Source organism: Colletes latitarsis, chromosome 1 (assembly GCF_051014445.1).
Source record: "Colletes latitarsis isolate SP2378_abdomen chromosome 1, iyColLati1, whole genome shotgun sequence".
Taxonomy (NCBI): domain Eukaryota; kingdom Metazoa; phylum Arthropoda; class Insecta; order Hymenoptera; family Colletidae; genus Colletes; species Colletes latitarsis.
The window spans coordinates 53,640,759-53,666,225 of record NC_135134.1 but is presented as its reverse complement, the minus strand read 5'-3'; the positions used below and the strand labels follow the sequence as shown (position 1 = coordinate 53,666,225).

The following is a 25,467-nucleotide window of genomic DNA, read 5'->3' as shown; positions in this document are numbered from 1 at the left end:
GTTTAAACAAAATTAAAGAGCGTACGTTTGACAAATTACATTAAATCGTACGTCAAGGGGTTAATCATGTTCGAGCTTGGGGTTGCAATACGACTTCAAAGTTTATTTCCTCGAAACCGAAAATTTATTTAGTAACTTTAAAAGTGAACAAATAGAGTCGAACAGCTGATCCACGTGTCCGCCTGTCAACGATACATCCGGTCAAACAGATTCTCGTGGTTTCGAGTCTGTAACCTTTGGTGGCAGAGAGTGACTGTGTCCAGGAAGGGGAAGAATCAATTGGAGCCGGTGCAGCAAAGCCCCTGGATCGGTGCTCCTTGTCGCAAAGAGTCTCGGGAAATCTATCTCTAGAGTCCTCTCGAAGCCTTATCGGGTGTCTAGCTTGTCGAATCGGTGTTTCCCGTGCAGTCCGAGCGCGGCGCTCGCAATGTATCGCAATTAATTAATATAACATCGGTGCTCGAACCGCTGGGGGTGACGTACGGTTATACGAGCTAATATGTACGCAGCCTTATCGAACATTGTTTGGCCGCGGCGGTGCCGCTGGCTCACCCTGTTCGACCCTCTTGCCATCCCGACCGCCCTCCCTCACCTGGCCCGCGATAGGGGGTGGTGAAGTGGCCGACGGGCTTTCGCGTCGGTGGTAGTAACCGGGCGCTGAGCGTTATGTGGACGTACAAACAGTGCAAGACCATGTTGACGCATGTTTTCAAGCCTCGTTGGCTGGTATTGATCTTGCTAAGTGCAGGAAACCGGGAGTGCCGGTGCGAGAGGCAAAGGCAGAGAGCAAGAGCGAGAGAGAGAGCGGGAGAAGGAGCGACGGAACGCGGGCAAGAGGAAAGGCGAAGGAGGGAAAGAGCGAGATACGGGGTGTAGAGGGTTAAGGGGGGTAAAAGGAACGATTCCACCGCCGGACCCGACCGTCGTCCGACGAACGAACAACAGACGGAGGAAGAAGGAGAACGAACCGGGCCAGACAGACGCAGGAGCAACGGGCAAAGCGTACCGTGGCGTGGCGTGGCAGGACATGGCGTGGCGCGGACTCGCCACCGCAGCACGCTGCGAAACGCCACGGCACACGGGCCATATCCCGAGCGAGCCGTCAGGGATCCAGCAGACGGCCTAAGAGGGTTCGAACGCAACCATGGCAACGTCGCGTCCCCAGGGAGGTTGCCCTCCGATTGGTTGTTCCTCGCTTTTCCACCTATACCTTGGATACTCGCACGAGTTTCGCCACGCCGCGCAACACCGCCGGCCCCGATTATCATCTATGGCGCTGCTGGACTCTATACCCATGTGCGCGATGGCCGATCTGCCCAATACCAGCACCACCACTTCGAACCCATGGCCTTCGTCTCGATCAGACCAGGCTACTCGCGCTACGGTTGTTTCCCTTAAATCTTGCCCGGCGTCTTTGTTCAGTCTCCGAGACTCGAAAGTGGTCGTCGACGACCCGGGATAAAGGGAATATTCCGATTCTGCTCTCCCTTATAGTCCTAGCTTATTACCGGACCGAGTTCCGAGTTTTTTCTCTTTGGTTTTAAGGATGTCTTTTTACGAACCACTGGCGATTTGAAAGTTTCTCTCGGGGACTAAAAGAACCTGGGTATATTTTTTATCTCCAAGTTTTGGTTGTTCATATTTTTACTTCTGTTCCAATACAATTCTGGTTTTCGTAAACTGGTAAATATAAACAGAGCTCGAAGAAGTTTTCCTATTTTCAATTTCAATTTCTGTTTCTCCTCCGAGTAGAGTCTTGATATTTCATTTGTTCTTTTTACGCTGTGGAGGCAGCTTTCGTAAGTTCTGGAGCCTCGGAGAAATTATTTTTAAAACCGGGACTTTCGCGAATTCAGTTTCTTAAATTGAGTACTGCATTATTCTCGAGAACCGTCGATGACCCTTTCGAAAAATAATTACAGTATTTCGAGTGGCTCTTGATTATTAAAAAAAAAGGAATTATCTCAGAGAAGAGAAAACTTCGCGTAGTTTGAAGATTGGAGAGCGTCCCTGAAGATGGGAGGGGTGGAGATCTTCTTAAAATTCGTGTGCGACGCCATCTTCTAAACATTGCCAATCAAAGTAGACGGTACGTCCGCCGAGAGGGACGGGAGTGTAGCCGGTTCGTGGAATTCCGAATGGATCGATTCAAACGAGTTTTCGGGACGCGGTAGGACGAGTTTACGAGGAACGACGGTATTGGGCGAAAGGAGCTCGCTGCGGGCGAATGGTGGATATTCGCCCGGTGGGGCGCTAGAACGCGATTTGCCACGTCGCCCCGGCGAGATGAAATTTATTTTTTGATTCGATTTGGAGGCCGTCGGGTGTGCGGTGTTCAAGATCAAGTTCCGTCCGCGGACGAGAAATAATCTCTCGAATATTCCTCGATCGGCGATAATATTCTCGAACCGGCTGCCGTCCGTTCCCTTTTCTCCGCGTCTCTCCTTTGTGCGCCGATCACGCGAACGAATGCGCGCGAATTAGCCGGCAAAATCGCCCGGGGAAACAATGCCACCGGGCTGCATCCAGGATACGGTAATTGAAAAAGTTGCACCCGTTGTCGGCCATCGAATTTTTCTATCGTTGTTCTCATTATCGCGCGAACGAAACGGCCGACGTAGCGATTGTCGGCTATTAACGAATCCACCCCGCCACCAGACAACGAGATCTCCGTCTCTCGCCCTCGAATCATTAGGGTTGGTACCATTCGTCGAATATTCGAACGCGTCCAGCAATGGACAAAAGAAGAGTTTCAGATATTCTTATTTAAAAAATTCTACATTAATCGTAGATCTTTGGAGTTGTTCGAAATAACAAGATATCCTCGATGCATGATTCATCGTACGATAAATTATACAATCGATAGTCGAGTTGTTGTACAACCTGTCTTAGATAACGGTAAGCTACTGCCACTCAAGTACCTTGTAGAATAGGTTGCACAAACTTACACTCGACAATTATCGTCGAGTCGTTTCAACTTACGTAAGTGGCACGATAGATCTGCACTTTTGGAGCCTCGAGAACAATCGACGCGCGTTGAATTACGAGACAGTCTCCAGGCAAATTTCTGCGGTAGCGTTTTTCAAATTTCGAGATATCGAGAAGAAGCTTGAGAAACGCTGCCCTATGGTACGAAAAATTACAATGTAATCTGGAGTTTGTGCCGCGAGTAGTTGGGGAATGATGGGAAATCGACGTATCGAAGGGAGAGGGAATCCTCTTATCGCGACGAGGTATCTTCGAAATCAGGAAATCCGTGGAAGCGCGACAAAGAACTTAAGCTCCGATTTGCTGTTCGAGGTTACAGGGTTATTATGGTACGGGCAACATTTTGCGCGAGAAATCTTTACGGACACTTATTCAGTGGTGTTCTTAGTTTGGCTTACGTGCGATTGCTATCCGGCGCGACGATCGTTTTGTATTCGTTCGTCCCCCGACGACAGGTTACCCGCGAAAATAATTTTCCAACAGTAATTGCTGGAAGTTTCACTGAACCTCTATAGAAAACTTAATTTAATACGAGAAATTGAAATTTCGAATCAAACGTTCGTTCCACGAAGAACGAGACATTTCCTGAAGAGAGTTGGCACGAGGGGTGGGATTCTTACATCCTCGAATGTTCAAATTGTTCGTTATTCCGCCGACTTTTCTACATTCGCTGTTAAATCGCATAACCGACGGGTCGCTGGGGTGTGGGGGAAACGGCCTAACGTGACTCCGGGCAGAGAAATCATTCGTCAAAAGGTACGCGTGGAAACGCATCAGGCTCGCGTGCGCGATGGAACAAACGCGGGATGAAAAAGAGAATCTATGAAACGGTAGTAGAGGGAATACAGCTAGAGTAACTCAATTTCCCGTCCGACAACTGCTCAATCGCAATTAACAAACTGCAGGAGAGTCTCGTGCAAACTCGGCTGCGTGGATTTTCCTGGGGTAGAAAAAGTACATACTCTACATTTCACGCTGTTGCGTGGATGGACGAGAACAGAGTGAAAGGAGCGTATGTCTGTGTGCGCGTGCAACAGAGAGGAAGAGAGAAAACGAGCGTGGGCGCGCGGGATAGGGACGACAAACGGACGAACGAGAAGAAAGGAGAGGAGAAAAGGAGTCGAGGGGACGAGGAAGAGAGAATATGGGAAGGGTAGAGGAGAAGAATGAAAGAGCGGGCACGAGTGGTAAAGGAGAATGAACGCGCGAGAGTGCGAGGATGGATAGGTGCGGATAATGCGAATACATCGCGCGGAGTGACGCCCTTATCGTGACAAAAGCACCGTCATTGCGTCGGTTGCAGGTGTGGTTCAGTAATCGGAGGGCGAAGTGGCGTCGAGAGGAGAAATTACGGAACCAAAGGAGAGCAGCCGTCGATCAGGTAGTCGGCGGCGGCAGCGGCGGAGGCAGCGGAAGCACCGCGCCCCCGGCAGCAACCCCTGCCACCCCACGGTTACCCTTAAATGCTGGATTCAACGCCATGTACTCCTCGATACCGCAGCCGATCGCCACGATGCCCGACACTTACAGGTAATCACTCTTATTACATCTTCTGTACCAATGCTCGGATAACTGCGCAGATTTCAACCCGGATAAAGCACGGAAATCGTTCCTATCATTATTTAGGCCCGATTTCTGCGCAGATATCCGAGCATTACAATATTTTTTCAAATGTGTGGCAATGTTGTTTACCGTGGCTTATTTCCGCCGTATTTCACAATTTAGATTTCAATTTGTCATATTGTTTAACTACGTTATCATTGAAATTTTGTTCGAATTTAATTATCGCCAGAAGCATTTATATATCGGTAACGCGATTGCGCGTTCTTGTTGTTCAGAATTTCAGGAGCACGTGCTTCCACTAAATTAATTCGTTCGTTCCGGTTTTGAAGCATCAAATGAAATCGGGTGCAAAATTAAAATCGAGTCCATTAGCAAAACCTGGACGAAGCAGCGATTTTATTTTCGCAACCTGTTCCATTCGACGTTCCGAGCCCGAACACGAATCCTAAACAAAAGTTTCGTAATTCTAAACAGCAACGATACCCGCAAGAATCACAAAATTCAACGTCCTGCGTTTCTAAAAAAAATTCGAAACCAATAGGACGACGAGTCGCTTCTAATTTAACACGGACTACATAATATTTTAATTTGAACGAAATCCCTGACACCCACCGTCGAAAATGATCGATCGGGGGTGGAATGCCCCTTCCGGGAGATTTCTCACTGAACTCGGCGTCTCGCTCGCATAACAGCTTTTACGAAATACGTTGTAAAACGACAATTAGCGTCAAAGAAGGTCGGAATTTCGCACAAAAGAATTCCTAGATTTCTCTTTCGCGTGGACGAGTCGCGTCGAGCGGAAGTCCTTCCGGGATCGCGCGGAATCAGCAGAGATTGACCCTCTCCGGGCAGCATTCCGTCTGACGGGGATCCGTTTTCTGCTCGCAGCTCGATGTCAAGCAGCTTGGGCGGGTCAATGGGTGGAAGCTGTCTTCAACAACGCGCCGAGGGATATCCGGCGTACGTGTTCCACGAGCCACTTCACTCGCTGACGCAGTCTTACTCCCACGCGCACAGCACTGCCGCGCATTCGCAACCCCATCGTGGTATCCCGACCTCTCATGGTGGCACCCCCACCACACCAGGAGGACAGCCTGCAGGACCAGGTGGTGCGCCCTACCAGCCAACGACCTCGACCGCGACTGGTGAGTTTCCGTTTAAGGATTGTTTGTTTGTTCTTGTTGAATCTTCAAGGCCGTCTACAGGTACCCACACCGATCCACCACTGTGAAACACGACAACCAAGGTCGTCTGCCACCTCCACTCAGACTGACAAACACTCAGTCTCTCCTCTTTCGATTTTAATCTATCTACTTTTACAGGATGCAAGATCACAGATCCCTTTTCCTATCTATGGGAACGTTCAGTGCAATAACTTGATCATTGTTAGGTTACAAGTTAGGTTTTAGCAGACTTGGTCTGCATTGTCTTTCAACTTGAACAGCATAAGTATCTCTTGTTAGGAGGTAAACATTGCCATTGGCAAAACTCTTTTACAAATACATAAATAACACGTCGTGCAAATTTCATCACTTTATCGCTTCGACACTCGGTTCAACCACAGTGGGAAAATACACGCGATTTTTTGAAGCTTATTTTAAGTACAAGTACCCTTAAGCCAACGTATCTCAAACTTTATGTCCTCGACGTTTTTCCAAAATGCGTCTCTCGAGACACAGTTGGCGAAACGTCGGTTTAAAATTAAAAGTTACATTTTTGAATCGACGCTTTTTTGGAGTTGTCTGGCAATTTCGCCGACAAAAACACAAAGACGCGACGATGTGGAAAAGGCTTTACGCGCTCTTTTCGAGGCCGTCTGAAGGTGTCGTGCAAATTAGTCCCGATTTACGTCCACAGCTGCTTCTTGGCTCGTTATCCGCGTTTTTACGGACGGTGGTTAGACTACACAGGGTGTAATGTAATTTCTTAGACCCACTTTTGTAATGGACTCGGTGGATTTTGTCTCGTTTCCGAAGCACAATGAGCTTACGTGCCAGAAATTGTAATTATACAGGGTGTTCGGCCACCCTTGGGAAAAATTTTAATAGGGGATTCTAGAGGATAAAATAAGACAAAAATCAAGAATACCAATTTGTTGAAGGAAGCTTCGTTAAAAAGTTATTAACGTTTAAAGTTTTGCCCATACTGAATTTTTTTTCTCGCAAATGCGCAAGATTTCGAAGGTATGTCTATTCACCAAAAATGATTGTAATTGACCCCCACAACCGAAAATAATTTTTCCAGAACGATTTGAAATATTTGAATGTTAACTGGTATTCTTGATTTTCGTTTTATTTTGGCCTCTAGAATCCCCCATTAATATTTTTCCCAGGGGTGGCCGAACACCCTGTATAATGGTGTCTCGCCTTAACTATCTAAGCATTGTTTTACACGTAGGACTCGTTTCAATTTTAGCCATTTTAGCAAACTAATTGCACAAAGCGTAGAATCGTCGTCGAGGTACTTTGAAAAGCGATGCTTCGCTCCGTTGAGTTTCACGAGCTTCTTCGGTTTTTTTTCTCTCCAAGTTTTCGCGATACGGGGGCCACTCGCGTTAAATAGAAGCCACCGATATGTGTTCGCGCTCGTCGACGCGTATCGTCGGTGGAACGCAAGCTCAAACGTAAAGCACTCTTTCTGTATCATTGAAACTCCCGGTTGATTACGCACACTCGAGGATTCGGGACGCGCGACGGCCGCGGCCAGACGATGAAAAAGGAAAACGCGCGCGTCGTCGCGAGAACTATGTAGTTACCGTGGCAAATGACAGAAGTGGAAATACGTTTAATGGGCGCAAGGAAGTTTGTTCCGGCAGCGACTCGTCTGAAATCCACGATTGACGCGGAAAAACAGAAATAAATTTCGCGCATTCCCGTAACGACGTGCTCGTCCCTCTTCTTTTTATCGCGCGAGTCGTCGTTATACCGTCCGTTTTTAATCGCCGAACTAAATAACTTTTTAAGAAGCGGAGAAACATTGGACTCGCTAACGATACTTGACGGAAACGTATAAACGATTCGACAAACCCAAATTGCATTGCACGATATCGTAATCATAACTAAAGAATCTGTATATTTAAAAACAACTTTTCGATTTTTAATAATATTTATATATTTGAAAACTCTCACGACTCAAAACACTTTCAAAACCTCGCAAACGACTTTTATAGAAGCTTATAATGTTTCTTCGAAATTGTTTTCTTTCACTTTCTTTTATTCACCTTAGACACAGTCATCTTTGAAAAACACATTCCATATCAATTAATAAACGTTTACACGGTACATCCATTTCTACGAACACTTAACGGTTGCTTATGAAATTACGTTTATCTCCAAAGTCCACTCGCGTGGCTGTTATTCGAGGCTCGCGTCGATCGCTGGTCCTCCCGGAAGACGCCCCCGCGAAGTCGATGGCCTCCGGTTGGCAGTTTTCTCGTCGTCCCGCGGTGCCGAGAGCGAAATAAACCGTCGAGGATTACCCCGGGAACCTCTTTACACGCAATCTACATAGCGGCTCTTCCAAGAGGGTTGTCGGGTGGGGGGTTGGGGGGTACGGGAGTGAGAAGTTAGGCGAAAGCAGGCGGTCGAGACGGCGCAGCACGTGGGACCGTTCGTCCACGGAATTGTAAAAGGATTTTAAAACAAATCTCGCATGGCGCCAGCGGGCTGAATCGAAGAATGGGATGTTCGGTGGTTTTCCAACCCCTTCCACGTCCGCGGTAGACGCGGAGAGTCGGTGAATTTTCCATTTTCTCGACTCTCACTTTCTCCGTCCCGCGCGTCCCTCCGTTCGTTTCATTCTTCTTCAACTTTCCGTTCCCCTCGGTTGTTCTCTCTGTCCTACGACCAGCCCTCCCCCTCTCGTTTAGCGAAAACTGCGGAGGGTCGAGCCTCCTGGTACCCCATTCTATCTCCTCCCTTCGCAGCCGTCTTTCTCGGTGGCGTTCGGTCTGGCTCGCGTCGTCCCTGTCGCGCCAGGCTCTTCCTCTCTTCAGGGTATACAGGGGCGAACAGAGGATGTGGATGGGTTGGGTCTCGCCTCGGCTGGGCGAGCGCTCAATAACGTGCGAACCCCAAGGGGAGGAAACACGGGGGAGTGCGCGGCGTACCTACAGGAATGAAGCGGAACGCCGTAGAATGGTGGAATACTGCGGAACACGCGCGGCGTTCCTCTTGTCTTTTCCACCCGGAGCCAGGGTGACCTCTTCCTTTCGCTCTTCCCATCCGCCTCTCGTCCTTCCGCTCCTCGTTCTGGCTGTCTCCCCCTCTGTTCCTCGGTTTCGCGCTTCTTACGCGCGCGGAACGAGCCGCAACTTATCCATCATAATCGTTTTACGTGCATGAGCGCCGGGGACTTTCACCGCGCTCGTTACTCCGAGGATGTCCCGTCGTCGTTTCCATTCCTAAGTGGCGCAGTCTCGCTGCCTCTCGCTGCGTATCGCTTTCAAGAGGGGGTCGAGTGTTGCGCGACAACTCCCAACCTGGTTACAAGGATTCCAAAATCACTCGATCACTCGTACAATATCGGGAAGCTACTAAACTCTTCACCACACACATCGCGAAATTAAAAAATTTCAAATTGTCCTGAAAATATTATTTTCGACTGCGGTGGTCAATTACAATCATTTTTGGTCATTACACATACCCCCGAAATCCTACGCATTTTCGAGAAAAAAATTCCTTAGCGAAAATACTATGTCTGACCATACGTTGACATGTTTCCCTGAAATTTCGTGCGTATCTTTAAAACCTCATAACTGCTGAACGGATTGGGGGATTTTAATGTTTCAAACGACAAACAACGCGTATTTTAGTGGGTAATATGTAGAAATACTAAGAATGTTCGATAAGTTGTTGTTTAACCCCGTAAAATGAGAAAACCCCCATGAATGTAGTCCAATCTTCAAATGGCCGACTAACCTGTATAAGGACGATAGTGTGACGTGCCATGCCGTCGAAGTAATTAGTTAAAACGCGGAAATGGAGATATCGCGATTAGGACAATTTGTCTAACAGCCAACTATTGGAACACTTGTTGCCAAGACAGTGGCACGACCACGCTGGTTTTTGACGCCGGAATGACGTGGGTGGCGCGTTTTCTGTTTCAGGCGTGATATCAGCGGGGGTCTCGGTGCCGGTGCAGATCCCGTCGCAAACTCCGGACTTGGCAGGCAACTACTGGCCGAGGCTCCAGTGATCCCAGCTCTTCGGGTTCCCGCCCGCGAGCCTGCTCGTAGGCCAGGAGAGCCCGCCGCCACCGACAGCCACCCCTGGTGCGGTGCCACGACCGCTTCTAGCGTCCCTCGGGATACCCACGCAACATCAGCCCCCGCACACGCCGGCTACCACTCCCGTGCACACCTCCGACACCAGTGAGTGAGAACGAACCGATCAATCCTCTCTGAACGCTCTCTTCCAGAGATGGTTCGCGTAGCGCCGCGCGTTCGCCGCTGTCCGACGAATCGCTGACCTCGCGATCGGATCGACAGGAACCAGGAGTCTCGGGACGAAACCGTGGTTCCGTGCCCGACGTTAGCTTCAGCAGTGTCTCCTAGGGTGAATCGTTTCGTTTAGCCGATTCGCGGGCGCGCAGAGCTTTCGTTTACTTCTTCGTTTACTTTCGTTTAGCTCCTGTTTACGATTCGCGCTCGTTTAACCCTCTCGTTACGACGACGCAGGTGAACCGGAAGTCGAGGGGAGATGTAAAGATCTAACGTGCGCGTTGATTATTACATTTCTATTGTGATATAAAATACTTTGTTTTAGGAGTTGCTCGAAATTTTGCTCCAGGTAAGAATCAATTGGAACTGGTCAGTTTAGCATCTGAGAGGCTTTTTAAATAAATGTAGAGTTAGATTACTAATCTAGTGTCGTGCTAGACGAATCTCTTGGTCTCCATTTAACATTGTGTTGCATCGCATAATTGTAGTCACGATTCTATTTCATTTGGTCAGTAAGAATGCCTGGTGGAAGGAGTGGAACGAGGTATTCTAGGCACACTCTGGTAGGGTTGGGCCACTTAGCTTGGAATCACGTTTTCGAGACGTGCAACTGCGGCTCAAGAATGCCCTGCACGCGCCAAAGGTGTGTCTCGCTTCTTTCGGTATCGTGACAACGCGTTTGTTGACAAATACATCAAATTATTTTTAAAACAAGTGAAATTTGTAGTCTGTGCTTCTGAGCAGTAGTCAAACCTAAAGTTCAAAACTTGAGAAACTAAACAATTCGATATAATCGTAGGAGTACATTTGATCACCTCATCGCAGTTGCAAATTAGGTTCCAAGTTAAGCGGTTGAGGATGCAAACCGCTCTACACGTGCCCTTAATTGGCTGTACAGAGTTCAAAAACTATACGAACTTCACCCTTGGGAATCTAACTCTAGGATGCTTCCCCTATTTTTGCCACTTCGGTTGATATTTCTTCCACCAGCTATAAAATAGAATTCTTACAAGTTTGGGGAATTTAGACGCCAGTTCGACTGGACACTCGACTCCATTTGACAGGTCAACCCAACGAACCATTGATTCGTGTGACGTAATTTGCAGCCGATGAATGGCCTTGAGTATCCACGCGAATCCGCGGCCGACATAGGAACGAAAGGGTCGAAAGAATCGCGCCTGAAAACCTGTTAAACGAACGAATGCAACAGGAGTCGAAAAAAGGTTAACGAGCCTCTTTAACTCGATTAATTAACCTCGTTGGAGGCCCGCCAAATTTCGCCAACGAGCACGGCCACTGCTGACGCCAGCTTCGGTGACCGGAAAACAATAACACGGGCGTTCGGAATTCGCGATTCGAGCGACAAAAAAACACGCCACCGAATCGTTCATTTTGTCGTTAGTTTTCCGAGCCTTCTCGCGGTTTCTCGCGAATTTGTTGCGCGAACGCTTTACGGACCGGTTCCACCGAAGGATCGATCAGCATCAGTCGATCATCGACGAATTTTTAATCAACATTACAAGTTCTTTATGGGCATATATTATACGTTACAAAAGACTCATCGATGATCTACTAACGAAGTCTAATTCGCTGTGGTGAACCGGACCCGCGAGGCGCGAACCCTTCGCGGACGCGGCCATTTTGGAGAACGAACGTTAGGCGTTCTTGGAGCAATTGATAGAAAATTATGGAGTATATGCAATTTTTTAAACTTCGATCGAACGAACTGTTACATACACTGCTGCTCAAAAGTCTTGGTATTTTACGTGAATTATAAGGTTTGGTTTTGGATTTAAATTTATTCGAAAAATTCCTAAAAATTCGAGTATATCTTGGCGCCTGTCTGCGAAGGGTTAATAATGCCTATCGCGTGCAAAGGTAAACGTTTCAACGAACGAAGCGTCTCAGGGTATCGACGAAACTGCCGATCGTTGCGCGAATGCGACACATCGGGGAGGGTCGAGCTCCTACCAAAGGGCTCTTCTTCGGTTCGTGTTTAAATCTGGAGGTCGTAGAAGTATACGCATGACACCCGGGTCACGCAGGGTATATTATCCATCTACACACGACAGTATTGTACAAACGAACGCACGGAGCCTCGTTGCGTGGGAACTGTTCGTTGGATGATCCACCGAATGTCAAAACGAAGACTCGAATTTTCAAGAGTACAAAATCGAATAGCGTTGAACCTAAGAAATACTACGTTAATAACTCTCTATGCCAAAATAATTTGAGAAACTCACAGGGATAAAATTGGAATTGAATTTTTAAAAACACGTTACACGTACTCGAAAACCATACGTGTATATTTATCAAAGTTAGTGTTTCCTACGTCTCTGCAGGGCACAAAGTGTCTTAGGACTAAAAGACACACTTTGCAGAAGAATTTTTCGATAAAGTTCCACGAGAAAAATTGATAGAAACGTGACTGTCACCATCGATCGTGTTTTTCTGTCGATGTTTCGCGGCGTACGCGACACTGTCCAGAACGATTCAAGCGAAACGAAAAAAGCCAAATGAATTTTAAAGGTACAATAGCGTAGTTAGCCACGATCGGAAAAGTTTAAATTTGTCAGTTGAACTGGAATGCTAGTCTTTGAAGTTGGGAAACATCGATTTTTATATACTTTTTTGTCGGGTTTTCGATTTGGAAATGGCGTAGGGGCATTCATGAAAAAAGTCGATCGTGGATAGTTGCACAGGGTATTCTATGGAAGTTTCAGGGAACGATTCGAACATTTCTGCAGAGTTTTCGAACAAAGAAATGCAATTATAATTTAGAAGTTTCTATTTCAAATCGAATTTACAAAAATTAAAAATATCTATCGCTTTTCTACGGAGAATTCGGAACACTCGGTATGTCGGGGACCGTGTACGAATATTTCTCTCCGCAACAGCCGCGAATCGCGTGGAAATTTCGGAGGGATTCGAGGACACGGGGGCGGGCTCCCGCTGCAAATATTCTCGCGAGACTTTGGGGTGGCTCTAGCCAGGCTGCCTTCGTAAGGGAGGGAACGCTGGGATTGATAGCTGCCTCGGGAGGGTGGCTTTTTTCGGAGGCCGGCCATCACGCTTGCTCGCAGATATGGCGTCGGCTGACAACGCTCCACTTACAGACCAAACACTTCACCGTTCTTTTCTCGGAGAAAAGTGGCCGCGATCGAACATTTCTCTCGGAGAGTTTCCGACAGTCCAAACATTTGTTTCGCCGTTACATTCTCGACAAGTTCGTCGATACATCGCTTATAATATATTTTTTTAAATCCACGTACAGTCGACACGGTTACGTTCAATACGATTTTATCTCGACAAGCACGAATCGTAATTCCAATATCAAATTATTAGCAAATTATTATCGAAACAGTATTATATTGTGCACAAACGATCCTACCAAATCAAAACATAATTTCTATATATTTTCTAAAATTCAACAACCCTGTCTCGTCGATTCCATATAAAAATTACTTTTCTGTTCGAACGACAAGAAAAGTTTTGGCAAATTGTTAGCAATAATCTTAATCCGTTATCGTCTCCTCGGGTCGGCAATTTGTCGAAGCGTCCCGGTCGCGTTGGATCGTCGAACGAACAGAATCGATTCGCGTTCGTTGCGCTCTCACAGGATGCGTTCGAACGGACTCCGCGCATAATTCCGTTAAAAGTTGACCCTCTTTCTCGCAGACTTTACGAAGGGTTCAGGGGAACCGTAGCTTTAGAATCAGCCGCGTTACCTCGACGAGAGAAGCGTTTCTCCCGAAGCGTCGAGTCGACCATTCGTTCAGGACGCGACGAGCAACGATTCCGGGCTCGCGTCCGATCGCGCGTTGTACATTAATTCCCGAGATACGCGCAGAAACGATCGTTCTAGATTAAGACAATCCAATCTGTAGCTGGTAACCGGGATCGTCGTTAAACGATCGCCGTACGAGCAGAGGGACGTCGCAAAACGATCGCGAAGAACGGAAACCAGAAAGACGTCGAAGATAAGGATATCGAGCAAACATAACCGAGAAGAATGTCACTTTGTGTTACGCTCGGTTACAACGATTATATATATCACCGGATTGGCCAGTGACGATATTTGCAACAATCTCTCGCGATCGTCGGCTGATTCGCTGATCGTGTCTGACCACGCGTCGACCCTGACTACTGATTATTTTTACTAACGCGACGATCTACACTTACGAGTTCAGTTTGGAGGTCTCCCCGAGGCTTTCAGAACTCAAATACGTTAAATTCAAATTCGAAAGATATCGAAGTCTGCCTTCTTCGCGCCCGTGGTTGCAAATAATCGTTCGAACCGAGCGTAACCGTTTGTAGGCGTTCGTTTCAGATCGAAACGATACGCGTTTCGCTGGTAACGCGGTGTCGTTGTCTCGATTCGAGGACTGCCTCGTTTCTCGCGATCCGAGGCACTGTCCGGCGATCTTCTGTATAAAGTCGATTGTAAAATAGCATTTGTTACTACTCTTAGCCTGTAATGTACATTAGAAAGAATCGTCGACACGCTGTTGTATATACTGTGTAGGTAAGGGGGACGGTAATTCCGGTGCCGTTCGATCGTACCACTTCATAGAAGATCGTACACGCAAGAACTCTTTGCCCCTATATTCGGTGTTCTCCCTTGGACCGGAAGCGAACGATGGGGTTCCACTGCCGGCGAAAAGACAGCGGGTGGAGCTGTTCTATCGCCGGTACGGTGTTATTGACGCGACCTGAGCCTACATTTATTCGCTCATCGTTTCCCCGGAGTCACTGCAGCACGAACGTACGGTAATGTACGTTTCACGCTTCGCCAGCAAGGTCTTGGAACGGATTTCGGAACGAGAACGTCGCGTCGCGAGGACGACAGTATTGTACGATGTTGAAACGCGATGAAAGGGCTCTGATAACTTCGTTGGATCTGGCCTCGATCTTAAGTTCCTTTCTAAAAGAATCAGAATTTTTTACGGGAATACGTGGACTAATTTATTTAAAAACTAAAGATCGATGCACAGGGTGTTTGGTAACTGTCGGTACAACTGGAAAAGGGGTAATTTTTAGAGGTCGTTAACCGGTTCCGAACGAATAACGAATTTCTTGTAAAAGAAAATGATTGGTTTCCCGTTAATGTAAATATTTATTATTATTGTAAGTGTTACTGCAACCTCAAAATTATTGTGCAAAATAAATATAAAACGATTGTTTAGTGATATAGCTGTTGTCTATCTTATGTTATTCTTACCATTGCAATTAGTAAATTATACTAATGTTAGACTGTTCATTACGAGTATCCTTTATTTTATTTCTAATGAACTATCCTTCGGAATCTCGTAGTCGATTCATCCCCGGAATATGGGATCTTTAAATAAGAAGATCCTCGCGAGGAAGTACGATTTAAAAATAATTTTGCTGCGGGGTGAATCGAGGCCAATCGAACGAAGACGGAAGACGAGTTTCCGTGAAAAAGTGAATTTCCGGTGGCGCTAGTATCGCACGGAGTATCGCGAAAATGGGAAAATTACGGTACAGGGTAATTTGATATATATGCACTACCTCAGACAAGGTTTTTTACGCGATATAAAATTTGTAATTAATCGCGTTTGCGGTAAAAGGAAGGGAAAAAGGGAGTTGATCGTCCGAGGTGACGGAAAGACGGGCAAACGTTGTCGCGAGAAATCATTCGAAATCTTCATACGCAGTATTTATAGTTATTCAAACTGTCTCCATCAAAAAGTATAACAATTATACTTTCTTTACTTTACACTACGCTACGAATAATAGCATATTTGTCAGTCTTTGTAATACAACCTTCCATCTCTAATTTTTCGGTCTCCATTGCCAATCTTTCTTAGAACTACGTAGTCGCGTTTGATGCTCTTTAGAACAACGAGCCTATTCGCTCCCTGTCTTTCTCCCTTTTATTCGTTTACTCGCGACTCGCGCTCGCTAGTCGATAAAATTTCGTCGCTGGTTCGTACCTGATGCGGAGAAACGGTGTTAAATCAGTGACTCCGATAATACTCAGTCCCCTTTTCTCTCTCTATCTCTGTCTTTATCTTCTCGATACTTCGACCGTTCCAGGACTCTTCTTTGACCACATTCGTTTCCCTCCACGAATAAATCGTCACGAGCATCCATGCATACGTATAATGAGTGTTACAAGCAGAGCCACTTGTTTATTAGATTTCGCGATTTCAGCGGTTCGCGGATAGGGGACGATCCTCTCGATGATCCCTTCTGCGAATACGTCGGGAACGTCGCGTGAAATCGATTGTAGACGAGACCGAACTATAACGAGTTATCAGCAGTCAATAGCATAATCACGTGTAATTGCATCGAGACAAGGCACGAACGAACGACGTTTCGCGAAGCGTTGCAATATTGTTGCATGGAAAGAAACACAGCGTCTCGTGATACCAGGTGTACAAATTCGTTCGAACGTTTTTTACGCGATGAAAGCACGCATCGATACCCATACATACATACACACGCAGACACGGTGAACGGGGATTGTACATTAGTAAATTTATATTTTTGGAAGAAAACGAAAACAAAGCAACCGCAACAGAGGGAGTGAATCCCTCGCGGAGCACACTGGTTTCTCGAGCGTTTCGAGAACGTACACTTTGTTCGGATCCGCATGTACCACTTCCTCGTTGACACCCTTAATCGAGCAACAAAAGGCTCGAGACCCGCTTCGATATTAAGTTCCTACTGTTCCGCTTGTAAAAATACGTATTCCGTTCCTTCGAATTATTTTAAAACGATTTTCTACAGCCTGCGCGAAATATTCCGAGCATGTTTGGCGCACAAAACGACAGAGTCGGTGCAAAGTGTTTGTAACATCGACTGAGTTGCCATATTGGACTAGCTTAGCGTGCAAGATGGCTCCTCTCGCGTTGCTCGCCACCATTTTTTAAAAGAAATCGATCAGATCGTTCGTCGAACGTCTTTGTTCGTTTCGTCGAGAGAGAACGAAGACGCCCAACGATCGAGATCGTTTGTTATAAAAAGAAAAGCGAAGTTACCGATGACAAGGAGTTTAAAAAATCGCGTTGACGTTTACTGAACGGAATGGATTCGAGATGTTGGACTTTTTTACGCTGGTATCATATTTTCCTTTTTTTTTGTTTCAACAGGCTGTGTATTCAAACGAAAAGAAAAAAAGAACGTTAATAATTTCCATTTCGTTAGCAGTATTGAACCTCGACAGTATTTGGTTACACGACTATACCAACGATATAGTTGTAAACGGACTAGGTTGCATCGAAACGATCACTCGCGTCCGTGAATCTTCGTAGATCAACCTGTGACGCGGAAGTGGTCACGCAAGTTTTCTTATTATCTGTAATAATAATTGCTAATAACGAATACAGTGTATGAGTATTAACAAATTTATTAACGAGAATAATATATTATTGCGACAGTAATCTACGTAAGTGTTGTGAATAATGGAGATAATATTGTTGCTGTGATTACCTTTAAGATTGTAAGTAGTAGGATATAGAACCACTGTTAGGTGTCACTGTCTCGATTCAATAAATGTTATTTCATTTTAATGACAACGCAAGTCCCTTGTTATAGTTTTTGATAAATTACACCCCTCCATCCTTTACCCAATTATACGTGCAAATTTGTAAAAATTACAACGTTGCTCATTGTTAACTCACTTAATGTATCTTTTTACAAGATACCTTTTTTATAGAAATGTTTAATTTACCGTGAATAGGAAAATCATAGACAGTACGGGAGTGAATTCTATGATTTTTTTTTCAAACGAGGAATAAGGGAAGAAAAGAATTCATCAACAATATTTAGAACACACTTTATATTATACAAATTCAGTGAAAACTGAACTATTTATAAGGTTATATATATATATATATATATATCAGCCTAGATCACTTCTGTTGTTCTTAAAATCTAGTTCATTGTTTAGTCTTTAGTTGAAGGAAGCACATTCAATAAAATGCACAGTACAATAAAGCTTGTTTTCAGATCTTTCTTGTACTAAGATACATGTTCTTTTACGATACGATCGTTCAAAATCGATCGATTCTGTGAATATTACTCCATCAATTATAAATGTTGTATATGTATAGTGTAGTATCGTTTTTACCTAGGCAACTTATATTAAATAGATTAAAAATAACTATTATTTAAACTTTTTAAATGTTAAGTATTAGTTGGTAGTTTTTTTGTTTCTGCTTCTTTTCGCAATAACTGTCACTCTAAATTAGAGTATCCATTTAAACTGCCAAAGTGACTAAAATTTCTCAACACACGAAACAGTGCCAAACATACCCAAAACACGATCAATGTTATATCTGAAAATGTAATGTTGCTATAATAATACACAGGATGATTCTAAAAACTGGTACAAGCTGCAGCTTGTTTTCAAACGTGGATACAACAAATTCAAATTGGTGCAACTATGACTTTTATATGCAGAACAACGAGAAGAAATATCTAATTTGTTTAAATCGTGTGGAACGCTCTGTACAGTAACAATGAAAGCAAACGTACCCTTTCCTTGAACCGGAGGTTGAACAACAGCCATATCATAATTGGAAACGGTGAGTCTTCTTATGACATTTATGATGGTGTATTTCAGGGAAGAGCCAATTAAATAGTCTAGCGGCAAGATCATCATGTACGTCGAAAATATTACATGAGTAATCGCAGGTATAATACTACCCGATACGAACGTGATGAAAGTTATGATAATAAACACCATTAAGCACATCGACGCCAAGAACCAATTATTCGCTCCTATGTCAGAGCTAGCTGGAAAAGAAAATGGAAACCAAACTGAGCATTTTGTTGGTGTTCACGGGGATTCGCTAGACCGTAAATATTATTGGAAATTTTTAGGGATCGCTTGTAAAAATAGATTTACAAAAAATGGCAGGCGATACGACAGCGCGAAATGGTTGGAGGAATCATTAAAATAAGAACGTACGTAGCCAAAGTTTCGGCTAATCATTCTGACGCACCCCGTATCAACTAAGAAGACGCGATTAAACTGTGCCGTAGAGGAAAGAGAGAGTCAGCAGGGGGCGAACGGGCCGATCATCTGTCGACAGGGTAGATCGGTACGATACACGGTGCAGTTACGCATGCACGGACCGTGTAATCTAAATAGGACCCAGCGCAAAATAAATACGGGGGCACAATTAGGTAAATGTGAATCTTCCAAGCTGGTCAGATCGGTTCGTGGGAGTTGAGGGGTGGCTGTCTGCACGCGACGATTTTTCGGTCGCGCGATCGCGCGCGTGCGCGTCTATGCAAGGGTGGTTGCCGCGTTATGGTGTGAAAGGTAGGAGGCAACTCGAATGCCTGCTGCTGTTGCATGGGGGATTCGGCAGCCGAAGTTTCCGCATGAGCGGGCAACATTGATAAAAGCTACAGGGGGGACTCTGACTGTATTTCATCCCTTCGCCAAACTCGAACTAACTTCGGTTCGGGGCAGCGAGCTCTCTCGCTCTATCGTTCTCTTTTCTTTACTTCTCTCTGCTTTTAAGCCGGCTTTCATTATTTTCCTATAATTTGCTACAACCCCTCGTGAGCTTTCTCTTTCTTTGGTCGCGCGTACGGAATACTTTATTTCCGGATACGTTTATTCTCGCTTCACGCGTTTGCCTTCGAGACCGCCGGTGTATAGATTGGCGGACCAGAGAGATTGACACTGAACGAAATTCTGATACGCCGATCAGAATATTTAGAAAAGGTCGTTTAATTAATGCTCGAGATCAGAACGCATTTACCTGGCAAACAGATGTAGGTGACACACATAACGAAGAATCCAAGGTTGATGCCCTTCATCGCCGTGTCCATGCATGATTGAGTTGTTATGAAAAGCAACCAAAAAATTACGTCGCAGAGGCCCACTAGTAGACCGATCGAGATGATAGCTGAAACAAACAAAATGACACGTTCGTTCAATAGAATTATCTTGTAAATATAGCGAACAGGGTGAGTTCCGATCGAATTTTTACGTCATTTTATTTACTCTCAATGTACTGGGCAAAGGCATTCTAGGGTTGTATGGAATATTTCTTCAGATAATTGTATAAAAAATTCCAAAACTGTCTTGCAAAACTCGAGTTAACGATTAAAAATATGAAATAAATAAGTTTTGCCTTTGTAGCGCGCGACACTTTCGCATGGTCATAATTTTTAAAGTTATTTATTTCCTGTTATTAATATACTGTCATAGACTAATAACCAAGTAGATCTGGTAATACACCGATTGTATTTACGATTCATGAAATTATAATTTGTTTACTTACCCGATATCTCGGCATTGTCCATGAAGCTAACTGCTGCAATGTAACCGAACACGGTTCCAGTGAAAAATGTAGGTATGAGTTTATTGCAAAGGGTATCGTAGCATGCGTAGAACGAGTACAGCCCCAGGAAGAAGCAACCAGCGCAGATAAATCGTGGGAAAATTTCATCTAAAAAATAAAAAGATATAGGATACTTCAGCGATCTGATTTTCACGATGACGATAATAGCGGTAAAAATTGATGAAGTTGTACGTACATAATATGTTACAGGAATCTGGATCAAGCAAGGGGCTGCAGGCGTATGAAAAACCAGGTACGTAAGCTGCGGAATTCTTCCCGTATCTGGCCACTGCGACGTAAACCGATCCGGTTCCGATGTATGCACCGAATAATCGTCTCACTGGTGTTAATACTTCGGAACTTACTACCTACCAGAAAACATTTTTCGTTGCATTGCTATTATGAACTTATTTCTTTTCGTTTCACAAAAAGTTCATAGAGATGTAAAGTGGGATGGAAAACGTAATACAACGGCAAATGTATTGAAACGATACATAAAAGTGAGATATTTGACGATGAAATCTTAGATTTCTGAGTTACTCGATGGCCATGAACTTGCAAATTTGTTAGATTATATGATTCTTTTCCATACCTTAAATTTGTATTATTGAAAGATAATTATGTCGTTCATAAATTAACATAGCTTAATAGCAGTATTGCTAACCGTAGGAGTAAAACGTCTCAACGTGCCTAAACAGTACAGCTGGACTTAGAATTGTAATTTGATTTTAAAGATATTTGTTTTCACTAATTAATTGAATAACCTGTGTAAGATTTGGGTAAAAATGCATTATTGTAAAGAAGAGTCGTTCGGATCAGTGCAATACGAGTATGTCCTTTTCGACCTTAATTCCGAGGTACAGTCCAATCGAATCAGGATCAAAGGCTTATATTATTTTTGAGAATTTTGTGCAATAAAATTTGTATTGTAAATTTTATTCGATAAAAAGTCTAATTCGACTGGACTAAGTAGCGAATTTTGTGTTTCAGAAACTAGAAGAATTATTAACTGCGTCGACATGTAATCTTCTATATGTCTTATCACTGATTTTATCTTTTCGACACATTACTTGGACTTACTGCAAATTTTCTACGATTTCCTAACGATGTATTCTAATATTATCGATAAATGTTCTGTAGACAAAGGATGTCGGATGTTCCAATTCGGTAAACCTATACATCAGATTTATCTCGGCCATTTCTCAATTAGAGTAACGTGCTATTATCGTTTCAAGAGCACTGTAAAGCTGTGACAAGTAACTGAAATGACTCATAAAACGTTACGAGATCGTATCTGAACGATAAGATCGTACGTAAGATATCGAATACTGTTTGCAAACAATCGAATGAAATCGGTCGTCACCTTAGTTTGTCAAAACAAGATCGAATAGGACCACGTATGTATTACGAAAACATTCTACGCACGATTCCAACGACTTCAATGATACATAGATTCGTTAAATTATTTAAAAGTGTTAAAATTCTTAATTGCTCCCGACTAAATCGATTAATAACCATTCAATTAGCGGTGTTTCGATTGCATTCCAACTCCAATCGCGTTCTAATTTTAAATTAAGAATTTTGACACTTTCGAACGTTAAAAGTGTGTTTGCTACGTTACGTGAGAGAGGAAGTTGAAGTACCTTCCAACCATTTTGCTCGATATCAGATACAGTCAACATATTTGTGATAGCTATGAAATAAGAATCAATGCTGAAGTCTCGCTCGGTTAAGAACATCTGATAGAATTCGACCTCCACCGGATTATGGCGACAATCTGCCCGTTGATTCTTGTTAATAGGCGTCGAGGGTGGTTGCACGTCGACTACCACTATCGTGTTCTGTAGGGTCACATTCGAGTACGGCGCTATTTCGGTATTGAATTCCATGTTGCATCCACCCGGTATGGGTGCTACGAAGAGAACAATGAGCTGTTGGACGAGATTGCTGACATTTCTTTACGATACAGAATTTATTATCGATGTTTTCTACGTTATACGAAAATGATCGACGATATAAACGGCGGCGTAATAATTATTGCCAGCTTATCTAGAAAATTACAACGTCCGAAGAAACAAATATTAACAATGATTGCACGTCACAGACGGAATTATCATTTACCGATAAAGGCTAGCTCCTAGATAAGGCATTCTTGATTTTAGTATAACTTTTTATTGGATTTCGAAAGAGGTATATTATACAATAGAGGAACAAAGAAAGTTAGTTAATCGACGTCGACTTGCCATAGTCGAATTAAATTCAATTGATCCCTCAAGACCACTTCGCCAACTGTGAATCATGCTAGGAGCGTCTCCTTTATCTACGTTATGACAACTTATCTTATTGTGTGAGAAACAGAGAGCATGTTGAAGAATTAGCATGAAGACTGGTGGAGGGAACTTATCGATAACTTTAAACAACTAAGCGGCGTTTGTACAACTGTATAGACGAGACGATGTAAAAAATTGGCTTGGTTGGTAGGTACAAGTTTTACGAATAAGAATTCTTAGCACCTCGCTCCTATCGTTCAGGACAACTCTAACGAAGTACTCAAACCATTTTACGATCTCAAGATTGTCAAACTACATGGTCATTAATTTTATCTGACTCTACGATAACAATATTTGTACTTACTGTTAACCTATACTGTACCTTGTAACGTCCATCCCGGTAATGTTGAGAACTTTTTCATAAATGAATAAATCAAATCAAATTGTTATTGCGCGTTTTCTATTTTCAAAATATTTGTAAACGCATATGTAGTTACATTTATAGAAATTATTACTGGTTTATTTTTGAAATTATTGTAGATGTATTTATTAAAACTATTATACATACTAGAAATAGTGATTAGGATATCAAAATTAATCTTTGCAAGTTTTGATCTCTGAAACAAATTTTCACCACCCACACGACGATCCCGTCTGTATTGTGCAATATTTATTTTAAAAAAACCTATTCTTCAAGTTATTTTATCATAAAGAAATTAAATTGGCAATATTTATTCGGTCACTCTGTATAGTGGATACTGATTTCGACTGCGAAGTGGGTGAAAAATTTGTTTGAATATCTAAATCAGCAGTTTCTATCGCGAGGTGTAGTATATCTAGATATTTTGTAATCGAAATCGAATATTTAAATCGTTTCGGCTAAATATGCTTTCAAATTGATCGAATTTTAATTGTACGATACATTGTCTAAACAAATATAGTAAGAATTCTTATAACTTTTAGTGGTATATAAATTACCCCACTTTTTATTAACGTAGAATTTAAAATTTCGTAAAAAGTTTAATGTTGTTAGTATAATAATAGCAAAATATGGTACAAATCGATGTGTTTATATAAGCTAAATATAAAGAGTACTCACCATTCATATTGTAAGGAATAGCAACAAATATAGCGTCAACACTGTGGACATTATCATTTTTCAAATATAATTCTGTCGTTATTGTTGAACCTGGTCTAACGAAGAGGCCGATGTTCGATCCAAAGACGCTGTTATTCGAGACATCATTCAGATAATCTTTAGTGTATGACAACGTAACATTATATTGATATGTATGAATTTGAGCAATATAAAATGAAACTTCGGTAGAAACATTTGTTATGTTTAAAGTTACTTTACTATTGGGAGCAATAACTACTCGACTGATAAATTTATCATTGACACTAGGATGAACAACACTATATAATACACTGCCATCTGTAAAATGTATTATAGATTATTTTTACATTTTTTACGAAATTAATTTTTTGTAATGGGTCATTAAAGTGAATCTTAAAAATTGTGTAACATTTTATAACATAGGAAAACAAATTTAAGAAATATTGCGTTCTCTATTTGCACAACGTGGATTTAAAAAAAAAACAGAATATGTATTATGGATACATTTATAAATATATATATAATAAATTTTGTTAAGTAAGACTGTATTTATTATAACTTTACTTTACATTTACATATTTGTTGCATATTACTTTTTTCTACTTATACATTAATTCGTATTATTATATGTATAATAAATGACACATAATAAACAAGAAATATATTCCTGTGGCTCACACCTGATAAAGAGAAACTCGATTCACCGGACCAAGACATTATATTGGTTTAGTCATATTCATACAAATACATTATACAAACACAAGTTAACAAATGCTTTCTTTCTAAGTTATAGTTCTTAGTAAATACACATTTAATAAATTACCAATAGGAATAGTGAACGGGGATTCAATAAAGTATATTTGAAATAAACTAAACAGAGGAATCGGGAAGCAATGCACATAGAAGAAAACTAAAATAAAGAACACACATTTATGAATGAATAAGTATTCAACTTTAGTTAATGAAAAAAGTGCTTGGCTCAATGCCTAAAAGATTAAAACAAGCTTTTAAGGGAAGGGTACTAACGAACAAATATTCAAAGTCCTTATTTAACTTTTGTCATCATTTCTATATCACTTTATTTGTTACTAGTTCTTCCTAAACGATAAATTAAAATATCCTGTGTTAATAGTTTCATCCAGTACTGTATATCAAGAACGTAAGAGGTTATGGTAATCTCGTATGTAATTACAAAAACAATTCCAACAGAATCTGTGTACTGATGAATTTCAAAATTTTCCAATAAACATAATATGTTATAAAATTTGTATTTTTCAAATCATGTTATGTTTTCGTCCAGCACCGAATATCAAGAGTACGAAAGGTTATGTCGTATAATACGAAGAAAACAATAATACTGGAATTGGTACGCGATAGAATTTCGAATTTTCCAATTTGTACGTTACGCGAGGATCAATGTTAAAAACGAACGTTGAATCATGAAGGGTATCGGTTTAGGAAACAAAAATTAAGATAAAAGGTAATAGGAGTTTGAGGTTATGTACTCACCCGTAAGCTCTTCGATATTCGGTTTGTTTAACACGGCCCAACTGCTACCGGCAAGTAATAGAAAGATCAGTATCTCTCTGATAGTATTATGACTCATGTCGATCGACGCTACGAGCCGCGTGACACACTTATTCGATTAAATTGCTGCTGAACCGAGGTGGCGTGAAGTTACAGAAAATCAGTACGGCGCAACAGCTGGCACTTGATAGTCGACTACATGCCTGAGCGCGGTACACATCGAGCCTCGGG

General features: G+C 42.9%; 2 protein-coding genes across 5 annotated transcripts in view; one reads left to right on the top strand and one right to left on the bottom strand.

The window, feature by feature from the left end:
* Positions 1 to 17,559, top strand: part of Toy (paired box 6 protein twin of eyeless) — a 51,053-nt gene extending 33,494 nt beyond the window's left edge. For all 3 annotated transcript variants that reach the window (XM_076782896.1, XM_076782887.1, XM_076782877.1), the window contains exons 8-10: positions 4,292 to 4,518; positions 5,440 to 5,696; positions 9,659 to 17,559. In XM_076782896.1, coding sequence (XP_076639011.1) covers positions 4,292 to 4,518; positions 5,440 to 5,696; positions 9,659 to 9,747 — 573 coding nt within the window. In that variant the 3' untranslated portion in view covers positions 9,748 to 17,559. The remainder of the gene's footprint in view (positions 1 to 4,291; positions 4,519 to 5,439; positions 5,697 to 9,658) is intronic.
* Positions 17,560 to 17,781: 222 nt separating this feature from the next.
* On the bottom strand, positions 17,782 to 25,432 carry LOC143347598 (transmembrane 7 superfamily member 3). 2 transcript variants are annotated; one of them, XM_076778191.1, is made up of 8 exons: positions 25,219 to 25,432; positions 23,692 to 23,847; positions 21,966 to 22,234; positions 20,519 to 20,690; positions 20,263 to 20,430; positions 19,738 to 19,884; positions 18,497 to 18,757; positions 17,782 to 18,297 (listed from the first exon to the last, which is right to left on the bottom strand). In XM_076778191.1, the coding sequence occupies exons 1-8, from the start codon at positions 25,313 to 25,315 to the stop codon at positions 18,197 to 18,199; spliced, it is 1,371 nt and encodes a 456-aa protein (XP_076634306.1). In that variant the 5' UTR covers positions 25,316 to 25,432; the 3' UTR covers positions 17,782 to 18,196. The 2 variants fall into 2 exon arrangements, with proteins under 2 accessions (XP_076634306.1, XP_076633450.1); XM_076777335.1 differs by having other exon boundaries at positions 23,692 to 24,027; positions 25,219 to 25,431.
* Positions 25,433 to 25,467: the final 35 nt, after the last annotated feature.